Below are 17,424 nucleotides of genomic sequence, written 5' to 3' on the forward strand. Positions count from 1 at the left end.
TACCTGAAAGATTAATGATTTAATAATTATTTTGTACAATCAATAACATAACATTTTTTGCCAACATGAATTATTTGCAATTTTCCCTGAATGTCATCTTAATTTAAGTATGAGAAACTATTATCAAAAGAAAATATATTCATTTTTGACTCATGTTGACAGGAGTTTTTGAACTTTGAACAAAATTAGAGCTTTTGCTCAGAAAGTACCTGTATGTGTGTTCATGCCAAGAAAGTGACACAGAGACCAGAAGATGCAGCCCAGAATATACGTAGTAGTGAATTAAACCCAATCATTAGTTGCTTGGGACATCAGTTGCAGTAGCACCGCCTCCGGTCTCCAAGCTACCTGAACACTCACCAACTGGAGCAGTTTGGACCTGAAATGATGCCTTATGATCTCTGCTGAATGCTAATATTCAGTTTTTACTTCTGTCCAGGTCCATCCAATACATATCATGTGTTTCCAGAGCAAACTATTCCTGAGGCTTCAGAGGCAAAGCAGACAACTTATCTTTACACAACGCAAACATGTCGCTCAAAACTCAGTATGAGCAGTCAGTGCTTGGATGATGACTAAATAAGAACATTCAGTGTCTAAGCTAAGCAAGAACACACCAGTGCATGCTTCCAGTTCAGTCATTCCAGTCCATTCCTTCCAGTTCGGTCATGAAAAAGCACGGGAGACTCTCCATCTGTCCTGAAGGAGATCTAACTTCACATTTACCGTAGGTCTAGTATGAACTGGATCAGACAGGATCCTGGAAAAGGACTGGAGTCGATCGGTAAAGGATTCACTGATACCAGCAGGAATGACAATGCTGGCAGTGTGAAAGGATGTATAGAAATCAGTAAAGACAACATCAACAGTATCTGAGACTGTTCAGTCTAAATCTGGAGGCCTCTGCTGTGTATTACTGTGCCAAACACACTGGTTGAAGAGAGCAGAGAGGCTTTTCTGAAATTCAACAGGATATTTGTCCATTTAGACCAAAAGGTGGCAGCAGAACACACAGAGTCAGATGTCTCAGTGTGACAGTTGATGTGGTTTTTCATTTCTTGTTTTTGAGTCAAGATCATCACTTGAACAATCCATCCCAGCACAGCAATATTAGCAGTAGTAATACAATCATGCTAAAAAAAAGGCAGTATCTTCAAATTTATTATCAAGCATAAAAAGAAGTCAGATTAGATTCTGGTATAAGTCTTGTTTAATCTTCAATAAAAATGTGTTTGGTTGAATTATTGGTTGAATGATTGATCGACCTGTCCCTCTGTCTGTCTATGTATGAAGTTAAATTGCATATTCTTGTATCTTATTCATTGTATTAATTATTTACTTGAAAATAATACAAAAAAATGTCATAATTAAAATAATTTCAATACAGAAAATTGAGTAGAGTACTGCTAATTTGGCTTGAAAGAATAGTTGTTCAGAAATTATTAGTTGTCATTAAGAAGTTATTATTTCAACATGTTCAACTGTAAAAATCAGTTCAAAACAGAGAAAAATATATTTATTTTAAGAGAAACTCAAAAAGTAACAATCACATTGATGCTGTGCAAATGAAAGTGAGGAGGAGTCGATGCAAAACTCAGATGTGTTCCACGTCTACTTATGTGAGAGCAGAGAGGAGGACAGAGAAGAGGGGACACACAGTTGAACATGATGGACTGTAGGACAGGACTGCTGCTTCTAACTATCTGCTGGGCAGGTGAAGATCTTCACTCATCTTGATTGTTGACAGACTTTTTGTCATCAGCTGATTAACTTGATGTTTCATCTTCTAAACAGGTGTTGATGCTCAGACTCTGACCCAGTCTGAACCAGTGGTTAAAAGACCTGGAGAATCTCACACACTGACCTGTTCAGCCTCTGGATTCACATTCAGCAGCTACTACATGGCCTGGGTCAGACAGGCTCCTGGAAAAGGACTGGAGTGGATCGCTTATATCAGCAGCGGTGGGGGCAGCCAGTACTACTCTGAGTCAGTCAAAGGCCGGTTTATCATCTCCAGAGACAACAACAGAGCACAGCTGAATCTGCAGATGAACAGCCTGAAGACTGAAGATTCTGCTGTTTATTATTGTGCTCGAGAGTCACAGTGACTGAAGTCAGTTCAGCAGCTGTACAAAAACACACACTTCTCATATTTACTGCTGTGAAGAGCAGAACTGCGCACAGACTATTGTATTATTTTAGGCATTTTAAATTCATATTATTATATTACCTTTTTATTTTTAATAAATCTCATAAATTCACATAATTCATTAAGTATTTTCAGCCAAAAATAACACAATACAATACAACACAATACACCAGTACATGCTTGAATGGATCAGAGCTACGATGATTAGCGTTGACTATTTGGGATGAAAATATAAGGAATAATAGCTTAAACATTATGAATACACACACATGGCCTTTGCTGTTGGCTGGTTAAGGCTGAGACTTAGCGAACTCAGGGTTTTAAGCATTGACATTTTTACCCCTTCACCCACCAGCACTCTCTCCAATCACTTTTCACCTGCAATGGTCCTATGTTTGTTCAGCTACAATTAACCTCTATCTTCTCTATCAAAACTATTTTAAAATGGACTAAGGTGATTGCAAAACTGTTTCTATTTCCCTGGAATCCCTGATGCAGTTCAATACATTTCATAGCTCTTTTTTGGATTTTTTGTTGTCTTTCTCACCTGTTTCTTTTGGGAGGCCTCAGGTGTCTGTCCTGGGACCATTCATTCTTGGTCTATGATGCAATATCCCTTTTCACTGTTGAACGTTAAGACAGGAACAAATACAAACATCCATGTTAAAGTGAGATTTATTTCAATCGATCAATCAACCAATCAGTCAATCTTTATTTATATACCATCTGTTACATTCTAAATTGTTTTGAGGCACTTTACAGAATCCCAGAGCCTGACCCTAACAAGCAACAGTGGCAGGAAAACCTCCCCTTTAACAGGAAGAAACTGTTGCAAATCTACTTCGTAGGTTCAGACCGTGAAACGACCAGAGAATCCGTGATCTTCAGTAAAAGGTTTATTAGACACATTTGTGGGCCTTTTCACAATACGAGAGAAACATTCTCCATCTGCCAACAGATAAAAAAAAGGGCTGGACCTTTTTGGGTGTTGGTTTATATTCAGCAGAAAAGTTAGCAACAGTGCTCAAATGGTCATATGATTAACTGACGACGCCATCTTATTACCTTAAATGATTATGTTCTGTGTAAGTTCCGGTACCTCATGAGCCAGTCACAAAGTGGCACCAAGAAGTGTGATTAAATGCCTGCACGTACGCACATTCTTCAGTATATGCATAAGTCAGTTCTAGTAATTCAAAGTTAGATGATAAACTTGTGCTACACAGTAAGTTTCACAGTCGATTTCATAGTAAATTTCCACAAAACCTTAAACAGGAATTTCAAGAATATTTTAAAAGGTTACAATAAGGTAACTAACAGCAGACCTTTATATGTAAAACATGATTTGACTGTAGGTTTCCACTCTTCTATTGGCTCTATTTGGTCAACAGTGATGCTTCACATGTTTGATTCTATGCAAATTCCGAGTTCTTTTTTGTTCCTCAGCTATAAAACCATCACATCAGACTGTCAGTGGAGTTTTCTGCACCTGACTTTCAACATTAACCATGTTCTCTGCAGCTCTGCTGCTGCTGTTGGCAGCTGGATGTGAGTCTCTCTCTATGGATTTGTCAAAGTCAGCAGTTGATCTGTTTGAGTGTGATTTAATAATAATTTATAAGCATTTTCTTTGTTGTTTCACAGGTGTGAAGTGTGAACAGTTGACACAGCCAGCCTCTGTGACTGTGCAGCCAGGTCAGCGTCTGACCATCACCTGTCAGGTCTCTTATTCTGTTAGCAGCTATGACACAAGCTGGATCAGACAGCCTGCAGGGAAAGGACTGGAGTGGATTGGATGGCATCGTGTTGGATACACCCCAAGCTACAAAGCTTCCCTAAAGAACAAGTTCAGCATCAGTTCAGACTCTTCCAGCAACACAGTGACTCTAAATGGAGTGAATGTGCAGCCTGAAGACACTGCTGTGTATTACTGTGCCAGACACACAGTAACACAAACTATCAGTGGAGCTGAACAAAAACCCCTCAGAGCATCAACACATCATCACCAGAGGGGGCGCTGTCACACCAGGATTAATTTCAACAACTCTTCATCACCTTCATATATTTGATTTTTCTTAGCCTTTCCACAGATATAACAGAGAGAGGACTGCACAAACTCTTTGTGTTCTTGAAACACAAAATCGTTTGAATGAAGCCTGGAGCTGTTTTACACAGCACTGTTTACAACAAAACTGAACATTTAGAGGCGTCATTCCCATTTCTTCATATAGAAAATGGGATGATCTCATCTTCCAAGTTTTGCTAGTCAACAAATGAATAAATATCCAGTGGAAAGTTGTTTTTTTTTTTTTTTTAAAACTTCTCTTTAATGATTTTTTGTCTCATTGAAACTCAAATGTCTGTACAGGAAAAAAAATTATTTATATCAACAGAAATGGTATGGTTTTTCTGAGACTGTCCAAAAATCTGGAGGCCTCTGCTGTGTATTAGTGTCCACATACCCTGGTTGAAGAGAGCTGAGAGGCTTTTTTGAAATTCCACAGGATATTTGTCAGATTGCTCATTGTGACAGTTAATGGAGTTTTTTTTATTTCCTGTTTATGAGTCAATATTATAACTGAAACAATCCATCCAGCACAGGAATGTGAGCAGAATTAGTTAATAATGCCAATGAATTTATTTCACTTGATATTTATTTAATTTCTCCAGCCATAAAAGGCAATATCTTCACATTTAACATCAAATATGCAAAAATCAGAGAGATTAGATTTTGGTGAAAGTCTTGTTGAATCTTTAACAAAAATATATGTTTTATTGATTCCATCTTATTTATTGTATTAAATATTTACGTGAAAATAATTTAAAAAAATGTTATGACTGAAATCATGTGAATTAAGCTGTCAAAAACTGGGAAATAGAAAATATTTATTTTGAGAAAAACTCAAAAAGGTGATAATCAAATTGATGCTGTGCAAATGAAACTGAGGAGGAGTCGATGCAAAACTCAGATGTGTTCCACGTCTACTTATGTGAGAGCAGAGAGGAGGACAGAGAAGAGGGGACACACAGTTGAACATGATGGACTGTAGGACAGGACTGCTGCTTCTAACTATCTGCTGGGCAGGTGAAGATCTTCACTCATCCTGTTTGTGGACACACTTTGATTTTTGTCATCAGCTGATTAACTTGATGTTTCATCAAACAGGTGTTGATGCTCAGACTCTGACCCAGTCTGAACCAGTGGTTAAAAGACCTGGAGAATCTCACACACTGACCTGTTCAGCCTCTGGATTCACATTCAGCAGCTACTGGATGGTCTGGGTCAGACAGGCTCCTGGAAAAGGACTGGAGTGGATCAGTTTTATTTACACTGATGGCAGCTACAAGTACTACTCTGAGTCAGTCAAAGGCCGGTTTATCATCTCCAGAGACGACAACAGAGCACAGCTGAATCTGCAGATGAACAGCCTGAAGACTGAAGATTCTGCTGTTTATTATTGTGCTCGAGAGTCACAGTGACTGAAGTCAGTTCAGCAGCTGTACAAAAACACACACTTCTCATATTTACTGCTGTGAAGAGCAGAACTGCAGCCTGAACACTGTCTTTATTTTAATAATTTATGCCTTTTAAATCCTATATATACTTACTAACTTTTTAATAATGTAAAACCTATATATTTATTTATTAAACCCATCAGGAAATAACATCACATTTTCCCCCCCAAATAATACAATATTCTGGTAACTTAATTACATTGTATTGATGGTAAATTATGTCTAGTTTTGACATCTTGACATCAAGCTTTTTTTGGAGTATGTAATTAATTTAGTTATAATCTCCCTAAAACATAAATTATTCTTGTGGATCAATATACTTTAACAAAATTTTATCAATTTTTGTTGATCTACCATTTTTGTGTCAAGTTGTTTTTAACCTCACATGGGCTAATCGTTGAGCAAGAACAATTAACCTGAAATTTATCTTCCCCCCAATGTATTAAAAAAAATTAACAATGGCAATTTAATTAACAACTGTCGGGCTTTGGAATCTCTGGAGAATTTCAGCTGGTTTTAAAATCCTCTTTGTAATGTGAATTAAATTCAAAGGAAAAAAATCAGCCCCAAAAGCAGACACTGTAGTCTGGATTGAATTGTGACAATTATTTTATAGAATTTGATGGAAGACAATTACAGACAACAGAGTGATTAGGGCCACAGCGAAATGATGCACGATGAGGTGGTGAAAAAAGGAATTGACATCAAAAACTGTAGCTCCGTGAATGAAAACTGATTTGAGCTGACGACTAAAGATTTCACAACTAACAGGCAGAGAACGCGGGGAAGAGACAGCCTGGGTGACAAGAAACACACGTAGGGATACAGAAGAAAGTGGGTTTAAATTGAAAAACATAGACAATAGAAGACTCACAGGGTATAATCTGCAAGTGCAATAGTGATAAAAATCACAATATAACATACAATTGAAACACTCTGGTCCTCCATTAGTTTTCTTTTTTTTTTTAAATCAACAACAACATTGAATACATTTGCACGGAATGTCCTAAAATTAAATAGCTTTGACTGATTTTGGAAGAAAATATTTTATTCGGGATTCTGAATATAACCAAGAGGGGCAGTGCAACATTTAGTAGTAGAACATGACAAATGGAACCAACACAATCAGGCTGCGAAAACGTGTGTTTAACACTCCCTGTTTTTTCTTCTCATCTGTTGACATTTATTCGATAGTTACCAATTTCACAACTTTTATGCCTTATTGGTCAATATATAATGATTTTTAGGTATTAATAATGATAGAACTGTGTTGTAACTCCTGATGCTGCTTTTATTTCCTGTCAGTTTTCTTCTCTATGCAAAGGGAACTTCCTGTCCAATGTGCTATAAAGACTTGACATCCTGCCGTCAGCTGCAGCAGAAGAAGAGAAGCTCCCATCAGATCAGCTTCAATACCAACCATGTTCTCTGTAGCTCTGCTGCTGCTGTTGGCTGCTGGATCCTGTGAGTCTGACTGAGGCAGAGACACTGACAGTGTGATCACCCTGACTGTTCCCTCTACGTCCACTGATTCAATCTTCTGCTCTTCATCCACAGGTGTGAAGGGTGAACAGTTGACACAGCCAGCCTCTGTGACTGTGCAGCCAGGTCAGCGTCTGACCATCACCTGTCAGGTCTCTTATTCTCTCAGCAGCTATGCTACAAGCTGGACCAGACAGCCTGCAGGGAAAGGACTGGAGTGGATTGGATACAATGGTGTTGGATACACCCCATATTACAAAGCTTCCCTGAAGAACAAGTTCAGCATCAGTTTAGACTCTTCCAGCAACACAGTGACTCTAAATGGAGTGAATGTGCAGCCTGAAGACACTGCTGTGTATTACTGTGCCAGAGACACAATAACACAAAGCATCAGTGGAGCTGAACAAAAACCCCTCAGAGCATCAACACAACATCACCAGAGGGGGCGCTGTCACACCAGGAATGAATCATGACAACAACGTTGAGGCAGAAATTTTGAGAAGAATGCTGGAGCACAAGATTTTTACCTCAGAATTAAAATTAAATATAAACCTGTAGGAAACTTTCAATGTTTTTTGTAGTAAAAAAGAACTACAAAATAAGAAAACATTTTTGGATTCCTTTTGCACAAATAAATAAAGACCAAATAACCTAAAATATATATGACTGATTTTGTTGAATGCTGAACTTCTGATCTCATTATGATACAAGTGAATTTCACATGCATTTAAAATTGTTTCATAAGGATAATGCAGCAACAATATATTTGTTTCTCTGTAATTTCAATGATTTCAACAGTTAATTTCACATTTCACCCATTTTAAAAGCACACACACAGAACCCTTTTTTAAGAGATCAGTGTTTAATATTATTACTCAAACATTCATGATCAATTGATGACTCATGGAAAAAAAATGTGTATTTTTAAAAATCGATTAAATGATGTCACAAATTCATTGACAATCCCTGATCTCATGATTCTCCCTTTAGACATTCTTTTTGTACACTAAAATTGATTTGCAGCTGGACGAGAACTGCTGAGTGTGAAGTGTGGGGTACCTCACAAATCATTACTAGGACCACTGGTGCATCATTAATTGGACAAAATTAAAAGTGTCTTGATCATTGGCTCACATCATCCAAAGAGGAGGAGGCATCACAATCAAATCCAGTTGTTTACTGAGGAGGAGTCGATGCAAAACTCACATGTGCTCCACGTCTACTTATGTGAGAGCAGAGAGGAGGACAGAGAAGAGGGGACACACAGTTGAACATGATGGACTGTAGGACAGGACTGCTGCTTCTAACTATCTGCTGGGCAGGTGAAGATCTTCACTCATCCTGATTGTGGACAGACTTTTTGTCATCATCTGATTAACTTGATGTTTCATCTTCTAAACAGGTGTTGATGCTCAGACTCTGACCCAGTCTGAACCAGTGGTTAAAAGACCTGGAGAATCTCACACACTGACCTGTTCAGCCTCTGGATTCACATTCAGCAGCTACTGGATGGTCTGGGTCAGACAGGCTCCTGGAAAAGGACTGGAGTGGATCAGTTTTATTTACACTGATGGCAGCTACAAGTACTACTCTGAGTCAGTCAAAGGCCGGTTTATCATCTCCAGAGACGACAACAGAGCACAGCTGAATCTGCAGATGAACAGCCTGAAGACTGAAGATTCTGCTGTTTATTATTGTGCTCGAGAGTCACAGTGACTGAAGTCAGTTCAGCAGCTGTACAAAAACACACACTTCTCATATTTACTGCTGTGAAGAGCAGAACTGCAGCCTGAACACTGTCTTTATTTTAATAATTTATGCCTTTTAAATCCTATATATACTTACTAACTTTTTAATAATGTAAAACCTATATATTTATTTATTAAACCCATCAGGAAATAACATCACATTTTCCCCCCCAAATAATACAATATTCTGGTAACTTAATTACATTGTATTGATGGTAAATTATGTCTAGTTTTGACATCTTGACATCAAGCTTTTTTTGGAGTATGTAATTAATTTAGTTATAATCTCCCTAAAACATAAATTATTCTTGTGGATCAATATACTTTAACAAAATTTTATCAATTTTTGTTGATCTACCATTTTTGTGTCAAGTTGTTTTTAACCTCACATGGGCTAATCGTTGAGCAAGAACAATTAACCTGAAATTTATCTTCCCCCCAATGTATTAAAAAAAATTAACAATGGCAATTTAATTAACAACTGTCGGGCTTTGGAATCTCTGGAGAATTTCAGCTGGTTTTAAAATCCTCTTTGTAATGTGAATTAAATTCAAAGGAAAAAAATCAGCCCCAAAAGCAGACACTGTAGTCTGGATTGAATTGTGACAATTATTTTATAGAATTTGATGGAAGACAATTACAGACAACAGAGTGATTAGGGCCACAGCGAAATGATGCACGATGAGGTGGTGAAAAAAGGAATTGACATCAAAAACTGTAGCTCCGTGAATGAAAACTGATTTGAGCTGACGACTAAAGATTTCACAACTAACAGGCAGAGAACGCGGGGAAGAGACAGCCTGGGTGACAAGAAACACACGTAGGGATACAGAAGAAAGTGGGTTTAAATTGAAAAACATAGACAATAGAAGACTCACAGGGTATAATCTGCAAGTGCAATAGTGATAAAAATCACAATATAACATACAATTGAAACACTCTGGTCCTCCATTAGTTTTCTTTTTTTTTTTAAATCAACAACAACATTGAATACATTTGCACGGAATGTCCTAAAATTAAATAGCTTTGACTGATTTTGGAAGAAAATATTTTATTCGGGATTCTGAATATAACCAAGAGGGGCAGTGCAACATTTAGTAGTAGAACATGACAAATGGAACCAACACAATCAGGCTGCGAAAACGTGTGTTTAACACTCCCTGTTTTTTCTTCTCATCTGTTGACATTTATTCGATAGTTACCAATTTCACAACTTTTATGCCTTATTGGTCAATATATAATGATTTTTAGGTATTAATAATGATAGAACTGTGTTGTAACTCCTGATGCTGCTTTTATTTCCTGTCAGTTTTCTTCTCTATGCAAAGGGAACTTCCTGTCCAATGTGCTATAAAGACTTGACATCCTGCCGTCAGCTGCAGCAGAAGAAGAGAAGCTCCCATCAGATCAGCTTCAATACCAACCATGTTCTCTGTAGCTCTGCTGCTGCTGTTGGCTGCTGGATCCTGTGAGTCTGACTGAGGCAGAGACACTGACAGTGTGATCACCCTGACTGTTCCCTCTACGTCCACTGATTCAATCTTCTGCTCTTCATCCACAGGTGTGAAGGGTGAACAGTTGACACAGCCAGCCTCTGTGACTGTGCAGCCAGGTCAGCGTCTGACCATCACCTGTCAGGTCTCTTATTCTCTCAGCAGCTATGCTACAAGCTGGACCAGACAGCCTGCAGGGAAAGGACTGGAGTGGATTGGATACAATGGTGTTGGATACACCCCATATTACAAAGCTTCCCTGAAGAACAAGTTCAGCATCAGTTTAGACTCTTCCAGCAACACAGTGACTCTAAATGGAGTGAATGTGCAGCCTGAAGACACTGCTGTGTATTACTGTGCCAGACACACAGTAACACAAAGCATCAGTGGAGCTGAACAAAAACCCCTCAGAGCATCAACACAACATCACCAGAGGGGGCGCTGTCACACCAGGAATGAATCATGACAACAACGTTGAGGCAGAAATTTTGAGAAGAATGCTGGAGCACAAGATTTTTACCTCAGAATTAAAATTAAATATAAAACCTGTAGGAAACTTTCAATGTTTTTTGTAGTAAAAAAGAACTACAAAATAAGAAAACATTTTTGGATTCCTTTTGCACAAATAAATAAAGACCAAATAACCTAAAATATATATGACTGATTTTGTTGAATGCTGAACTTCTGATCTCATTATGATACAAGTGAATTTCACATGCATTTAAAATTGTTTCATAAGGATAATGCAGCAACAATATATTTGTTTCTCTGTAATTTCAATGATTTCAACAGTTAATTTCACATTTCACCCATTTTAAAAGCACACACACAGAACCCTTTTTTAAGAGATCAGTGTTTAATATTATTACTCAAACATTCATGATCAATTGATGACTCATGGAAAAAAATGTGTATTTTTAAAAATCGATTAAATGATGTCACAAATTCATTGACAATCCCTGATCTCATGATTCTCCCTTTAGACATTCTTTTTGTACACTAAAATTGATTTGCAGCTGGACGAGAACTGCTGAGTGTGAAGTGTGGGGTACCTCACAAATCATTACTAGGACCACTGGTGCATCATTAATTGGACAAAATTAAAAGTGTCTTGATCATTGGCTCACATCATCCAAAGAGGAGGAGGCATCACAATCAAATCCAGTTGTTTACTGAGGAGGAGTCGATGCAAAACTCACATGTGCTCCACGTCTACTTATGTGAGAGCAGAGAGGAGGACAGAGAAGAGGGGACACACAGTTGAACATGATGGACTGTAGGACAGGACTGCTGCTTCTCTGATCATTGGCTCCTCTGGATTCACATTCAGCAGCTACGACATGGCCTGGGTCAGACAGGCTCCTGGAAAAGGACTGGAGTGGATTGCTTATATCTACAGCAGTGGCAGCAGCCAGTACTACTCTGAGTCAGTCAAAGGCCGGTTTATCATCTCCAGAGACAACAACAGAGCACAGCTGAATCTGCAGATGAACAGCCTGAAGACTGAAGATTCTGCTGTTTATTATTGTGCTCGATGGTCACAGTGACTGAAGTCAGTTCAGCAGCTGTACAAAAACACACACCTCATATTTCCTGGTCTGATCACATCTATATTTAATCTTCTTTCAAAATACAATTATTTCCTTTTCAAATAAATGAAAAAATAACATCACAAATTTTTCAAAAATAACTGAATACTTATCGGGGAGCTGATCAAAACCCTCAGAGCATCAAAACAAGATCTCCACAAGAGGCGCCATCACACCAAGATTGCTTTCAACGCCTTCTTCCTCTTAAAAATATTATTTACCATTTGCTATATTGTTAGTCTTTGGGTCAAACAGTCATTAGAGGAGTACTAACTGTTGGATGGTTTCCTGGAGCCTGTTTGAGCCTGTTTGAGCCAGTCCTCCTGATACCCTGATGCAAATCTTCAGTGTCTGGTGGACGTCTGTCCTGCTGATTGCTGAGAACATCAGGGCTGCTGTTACTTCTGTGGACAGGTCCAGAATGGGCTTGACCTGGTTGTTGGGTGTATTTCTATTGTCTTTCAGGTGTTTGGAGTGAAAGACTGGATCAGTCTCAGCCTGAAGTAAAAAGACCTGGAGAGACAGTGAAGATGTCCTGCACCATTTCAGAGTTTGACATGACCAGCTACTATATCCACTGGATACGACAGAGACCAGGGAAAGCTCTGGAGTGGATCGGGTTGATGAACGCAGGTTCAAACTCTGCTATCTATGGAAGCTCTTTCAAAAGTGGTTACGTGATGACTGAAGACGTGTCCAGCAGCACTCAGTACCTGCAGATCAGCAGCCTGACAGCAGAGGATTCTGCTGTTTTCTTCTGTGCTCGAGAAACACAGTGACTCCAGAGAGAGGAACAGCTGTGCAAAAACCTCCACAGACAACAAACATGTCTCCTTCTCAAAAACTGAATTACAATCTTCATAAAGATTTACCAGGAAAGTTTTTCAAAATATTTCCAGCAATTTCTTTCTTAGGTGCACATAAATAGACATAATGTTTTAGGCTCTCCTGTGTTTGTTTATTATTTTATTTTATTTTTTTCTGATTGTTGTCTTGCTCTGTCCTGTTAAGATACTAATAACTGTCATGTCTCTCATTTGTGTCTCATCATCTTTGCCCCGTCCTTGTGTATTAAAACCACTTCTCCATCTGTCCTCAACCAGAGAGTGTTTTGTTAAAAATGTCCAGTGGGCCCCTCATGTCTTGGACAGGGTTATCTTGTGTTTTGGTTTGAACTGCTGTCCTCAAAATTTTGACTTTGTTCCTCTCCGAGATCGATTGATTGGTTTGATCCCTGATGCAGTTCATTAGATTTCAGAGCTTTCTTTTGGATTTTTTCTTGTCCTCCTCATCAAGATCCATTGATTGGTTTGATCTTGTGAAATTAATCTGTATTCTTCCAAAACTGTTTTGCATGTGCTGAACTTCACATGTAAAACATGATTTGACTGTAGGTTTCCACTCTCCTATTGGCTCCAGTGAGATCAACAGTGATGCTTCACATGTTTGATTCTATGCAAATTCAGAGTTCTTCTTTCTTCCTCAGCTATAAAACCATCACATCAGACTGTCAGTGGAGTTCTCTGCACCTGACTTTCAACATTAACCATGTTCTCTGTAGCTCTGCTGCTGCTGTTGGCAGCTGGATGTGAGTCTCTCTCTGTTGATTTGTCAAAGTCAGCAGTTGATCGGTTTTAGTGTGATTTTATAATCAGTATTTTCTTTGTTGTTTCACAGGTGTGAAGGGTGAACAGTTGACACAGCCAGCCTCTGTGACTGTGCAGCCAGGTCAGCGTCTGACCATCACCTGTCAGGTCTCTTATTCTGTTAGCAGCTACTGGACAGGCTGGATCAGACAGCCTGCAGGGAAAGGACTGGAGTTGATTGGATACCATCGTGTTGGATACACTCCATATTACAAAGCTTCCCTGAAGAACAAATTCAGCATCAGTTTGGACTCTTCCAGCAACACAGTGACTCTAAATGGAGTGAATGTGCAGCCTGAAGACACTGCTGTGTATTACTGTGCCAGATACACAATAACAAAAACCACCAGTGGAGCTGAACAAAAACCCTTCAGAGCATCAACACAACATCACCAGAGGGGGCGCTGTCACACCAGGAATGATTTATCACCCAGACATGTTGAGGTTAACTCAGAAATGTTGAGGAAAAATGCTTTAGATCAGTACTTTGAGAACAGAAGTATTTAAATGTGATATAAAATCTGTAGAAGTTTTGCATATTTATTTTTTTTTAAAGAAAAAAATTGTAAAGGGATAAAAACAATTTTGGATGTAATTTACACTCACTAAATGACCAATTTATATTATTAATGGTGACTTCTTCTGTAGCATCATAGCTTTTTAATCTCCTCATCTCCTCACATTGTAAGTAAATTTCACAATGTGAAATAGTTCCATTCAGACACAGCAGCAATAATACATTTGTTTCTCAGTTATTTCTTTGATGATCTCAATTACTTATTTTAACAAGTATCAACTAAAAGTGCAGAGACTCATACATGATTTTTAAACATAGATCAGTGTTTTATATTCTCACTTGAACATTCATGATCAAGTGATGACTCATGGAAAAAAGTGTATCTTTATTTCATGATGTAAATTAAGTATTTGAAGAAAGGTTTTATGCAGAATATACTCATATGTCAGTGACTGCATGGAATCTGAAATACATTTTAAAAACAATAAAATGAGGGTTTTCCCTGGGCATGTTCTAAGGGGCTTTCTCTGCAACAGTTTTCATTTGAAGCTTGATTGGAACTGGTTGGTGTGAAATGTGGGGTATCTCAGAACTCAGTACTGGGACCACTGGTGCACTATTAGTTGGATGAAATTTAAAGTCTCAGATTATAAACGCACATCATCCAAAGAGGAGGAGGCATCACAATCAAATCCAGTTGTTTACTGAGGAGGAGTCGATGCAAAACTCAGATGTGTTCCACGTCTACTTATGTGAGAGCAGAGAGGAGGACAGAGAAGAGGGGACACACAGTTGAACATGATGGACTGTAGGACAGGACTGCTGCTTCTAACTATCTGCTGGGCAGGTGAAGATCTTCACTCATCCTGTTTGTGGACACATTTTAATTTTTGTCATCATCTGATTAACTTGATGTTTCATCTTCTAAACAGGTGTTGATGCTCAGACTCTGACCCAGTCTGAACCAGTGGTTAAAAGACCTGGAGAATCTCACACACTGACCTGTTCAGCCTCTGGATTCACATTCAGCAGCTACAACATGGCCTGGGTCAGACAGGCTCCTGGAAAAGGACTGGAGTGGATCAGTGCTATTAGTAATGGTGGCAGCAGCCAGTACTACTCTGAGTCAGTCAAAGGCCGGTTTATCATCTCCAGAGACAACAACAGAGCACAGCTGAATCTGCAGATGAACAGCCTGAAGACTGAAGATTCTGTTGTTTATTATTGTGCTCGATGGTCACAGTGACTGAAGTCAGTTCAGCAGCTGTACAAAAACACACACTTCTCATATTTACTGCTGTGAAGAGCAGAACTGCACACTGAAAACTGTATTTATTTTAATAATTTATGCCTTTTAAATCCTAAACATACTTACTAACTTTTTAATAATGTAAAACCATTGTATTATGAATGCCTTTTAAATTGATAATAACCTCACTTTAAAATGTTATTTTAGATTATTTTACAACTGCTTCTGACCAAAAAAAATGCAAAGTGCCTACATGACTAATTTCTAATTTTCCCTGAAAGTCAAATTCTTTGAAATGGAACATGTATTAATTCTCATTGATCCACCATCACTCTCTCCAACTGTTTTACCTGCAATGCTCCAATATTTTTTCACAAACAATTAACCTTAAGTAATCTATCTTCTCTACCCAAAGGATTTAAAAACTTTTTTTTAAAAAAAAGGACTATGGTGACTCCAATACTGTTTCCATTTTCCTGGAATCACTGATGCAGTTCAGCAGATTTCAAAACAGCCTTTTGGATTTTTTTTCCCTTCTCACTTGTTACTTTAGGGGTCCCTCAGGTGTCTGTCCTAGGATGTCTCGTTCTGGTCTGTGATAAAATATCCTGTTTGACTTTTAAAAGACAAGAACAAGTGACATCAGATGTTCAATTAATTAGATTGAATATGCTAAAAACATTTATTCAGAGGTGAATTGACTGAAGGTACTATGAATGTGCAATGACACATTGTCAGTATCTGATATATCTGATGTACAGAATATTCACTCATAGAATCAATTTTTAACACTAAAATTTATCATTTCTATTTTTCTATCATTTCTATTTTTTTTCAGTTCAAATTTACCTAATTTCTATACCTATCGGTAAAGAAGAATTGATATGATTTTTTTAACGAAGAAACTTAAACATAAACATGTCAAAAAAAATTCTATCAAACATTTAGTTGATTACTGTTAATCTCAGTGATTCATATTCAAATCCCAAGTAATTATTTACAATAAGAATGAAATATTTACCTATATATTTCTACTTAGTGTTAAATAAAACAACATAACATTGTTTCTACCCTGAGCTGATTTCTTTTTGGTGTTTTGTGGACAGAATAGTTGGTGCTTCTTTTATATCCCATCAGCTATAAAGACTTGACATCCTGCTGTCAGCTGCAGCAGAAGAAGAGAAGCTCCCATCAGATCAGCTTCAATACCAACCATGTTCTCTGTAGCTCTGCTGCTGCTGTTGGCAGCTGGATCCTGTGAGTCTGACTGAGGCAGAGACACTGACAGTGTGATCACCCTGACTGTTCCCTCTACGTCCACTGATTCAATCTTCTGCTCTTCATCCACAGGTGTGAAGGGTGAACAGTTGACACAGCCAGCCTCTGTGACTGTGCAGCCAGGTCAGCGTCTGACCATCACCTGTCAGGTCTCTTATTCTCTCAGCAGCTATGACACAAACTGGATTAGACAGCCTGCAGGGAAAGGACTGGAGTGGATTGGTGCACATCGTGTTGGATACAACCCAGTTTACAAAACCTCCCTGAAGAACAAGTTCAGCATCAGTTCGGACTCTTCCAGCAACACAGTGACTCTAAATGGAGTGAATGTGCAGCCTGAAGACACTGCTGTGTATTACTGTGCCAGATACACAATAACACAAACCATCAGTGGAGCTGAACAAAAACCCCTCAGAGCATCAACACATCATCACCAGAGGGGACGCTGTCACACCAGGATTAATTTCAACAACTCATCATCACCTTCATATATTTGATTTTTCTTAGCCTTTCCACAGATATAACAGAGAGAGGACAGCACAAACTCTTTGTGTTCTTGAAACACAAAATCGTTCGAATGAAGCCTGGAGCTGTTTTACACAGCACTGTTTACAACAAAACTGAACATTTAGAGGCATCATTCCCATTTCTTCATAAAGAAAATGTTTTGTTAGTCAAAAATTGAATAAATAATCCAGTCAAAAGTTTTTTTGGGGTTTTTTTTTTTTTTTACGAACTTCTCTTCAATGATTTTTTG

General features: G+C 38.3%; 3 gene segments (V, D, J or C); all 3 read left to right on the forward strand.

Moving 5' to 3' along the window:
• Positions 1 to 3,595: 3,595 nt before the first annotated feature.
• Positions 3,596 to 4,298, forward strand: LOC115249970 (Ig heavy chain V region 5A-like). The segment is given in 3 exon segments: positions 3,596 to 3,697; positions 3,794 to 4,103; positions 4,229 to 4,298. Coding segments are annotated over 3 exon segments (420 nt in total).
• Positions 4,299 to 7,086: 2,788 nt separating this feature from the next.
• On the forward strand, positions 7,087 to 7,804 carry LOC115250060 (immunoglobulin heavy variable 3-23-like). The segment is given in 2 exon segments: positions 7,087 to 7,129; positions 7,223 to 7,804. Coding segments are annotated over 2 exon segments (441 nt in total).
• Positions 7,805 to 14,938: 7,134 nt separating this feature from the next.
• LOC115249971 (Ig heavy chain V region 914-like) lies at positions 14,939 to 16,242 on the forward strand. The segment is given in 3 exon segments: positions 14,939 to 14,987; positions 15,073 to 15,368; positions 16,228 to 16,242. Coding segments are annotated over 3 exon segments (360 nt in total).
• The last annotated feature ends 1,182 nt before the right edge of the window (positions 16,243 to 17,424 follow it).

This window comes from Takifugu rubripes, chromosome 5 (assembly GCF_901000725.2).
Source record: "Takifugu rubripes chromosome 5, fTakRub1.2, whole genome shotgun sequence".
Lineage (NCBI taxonomy): Eukaryota > Metazoa > Chordata > Actinopteri > Tetraodontiformes > Tetraodontidae > Takifugu > Takifugu rubripes.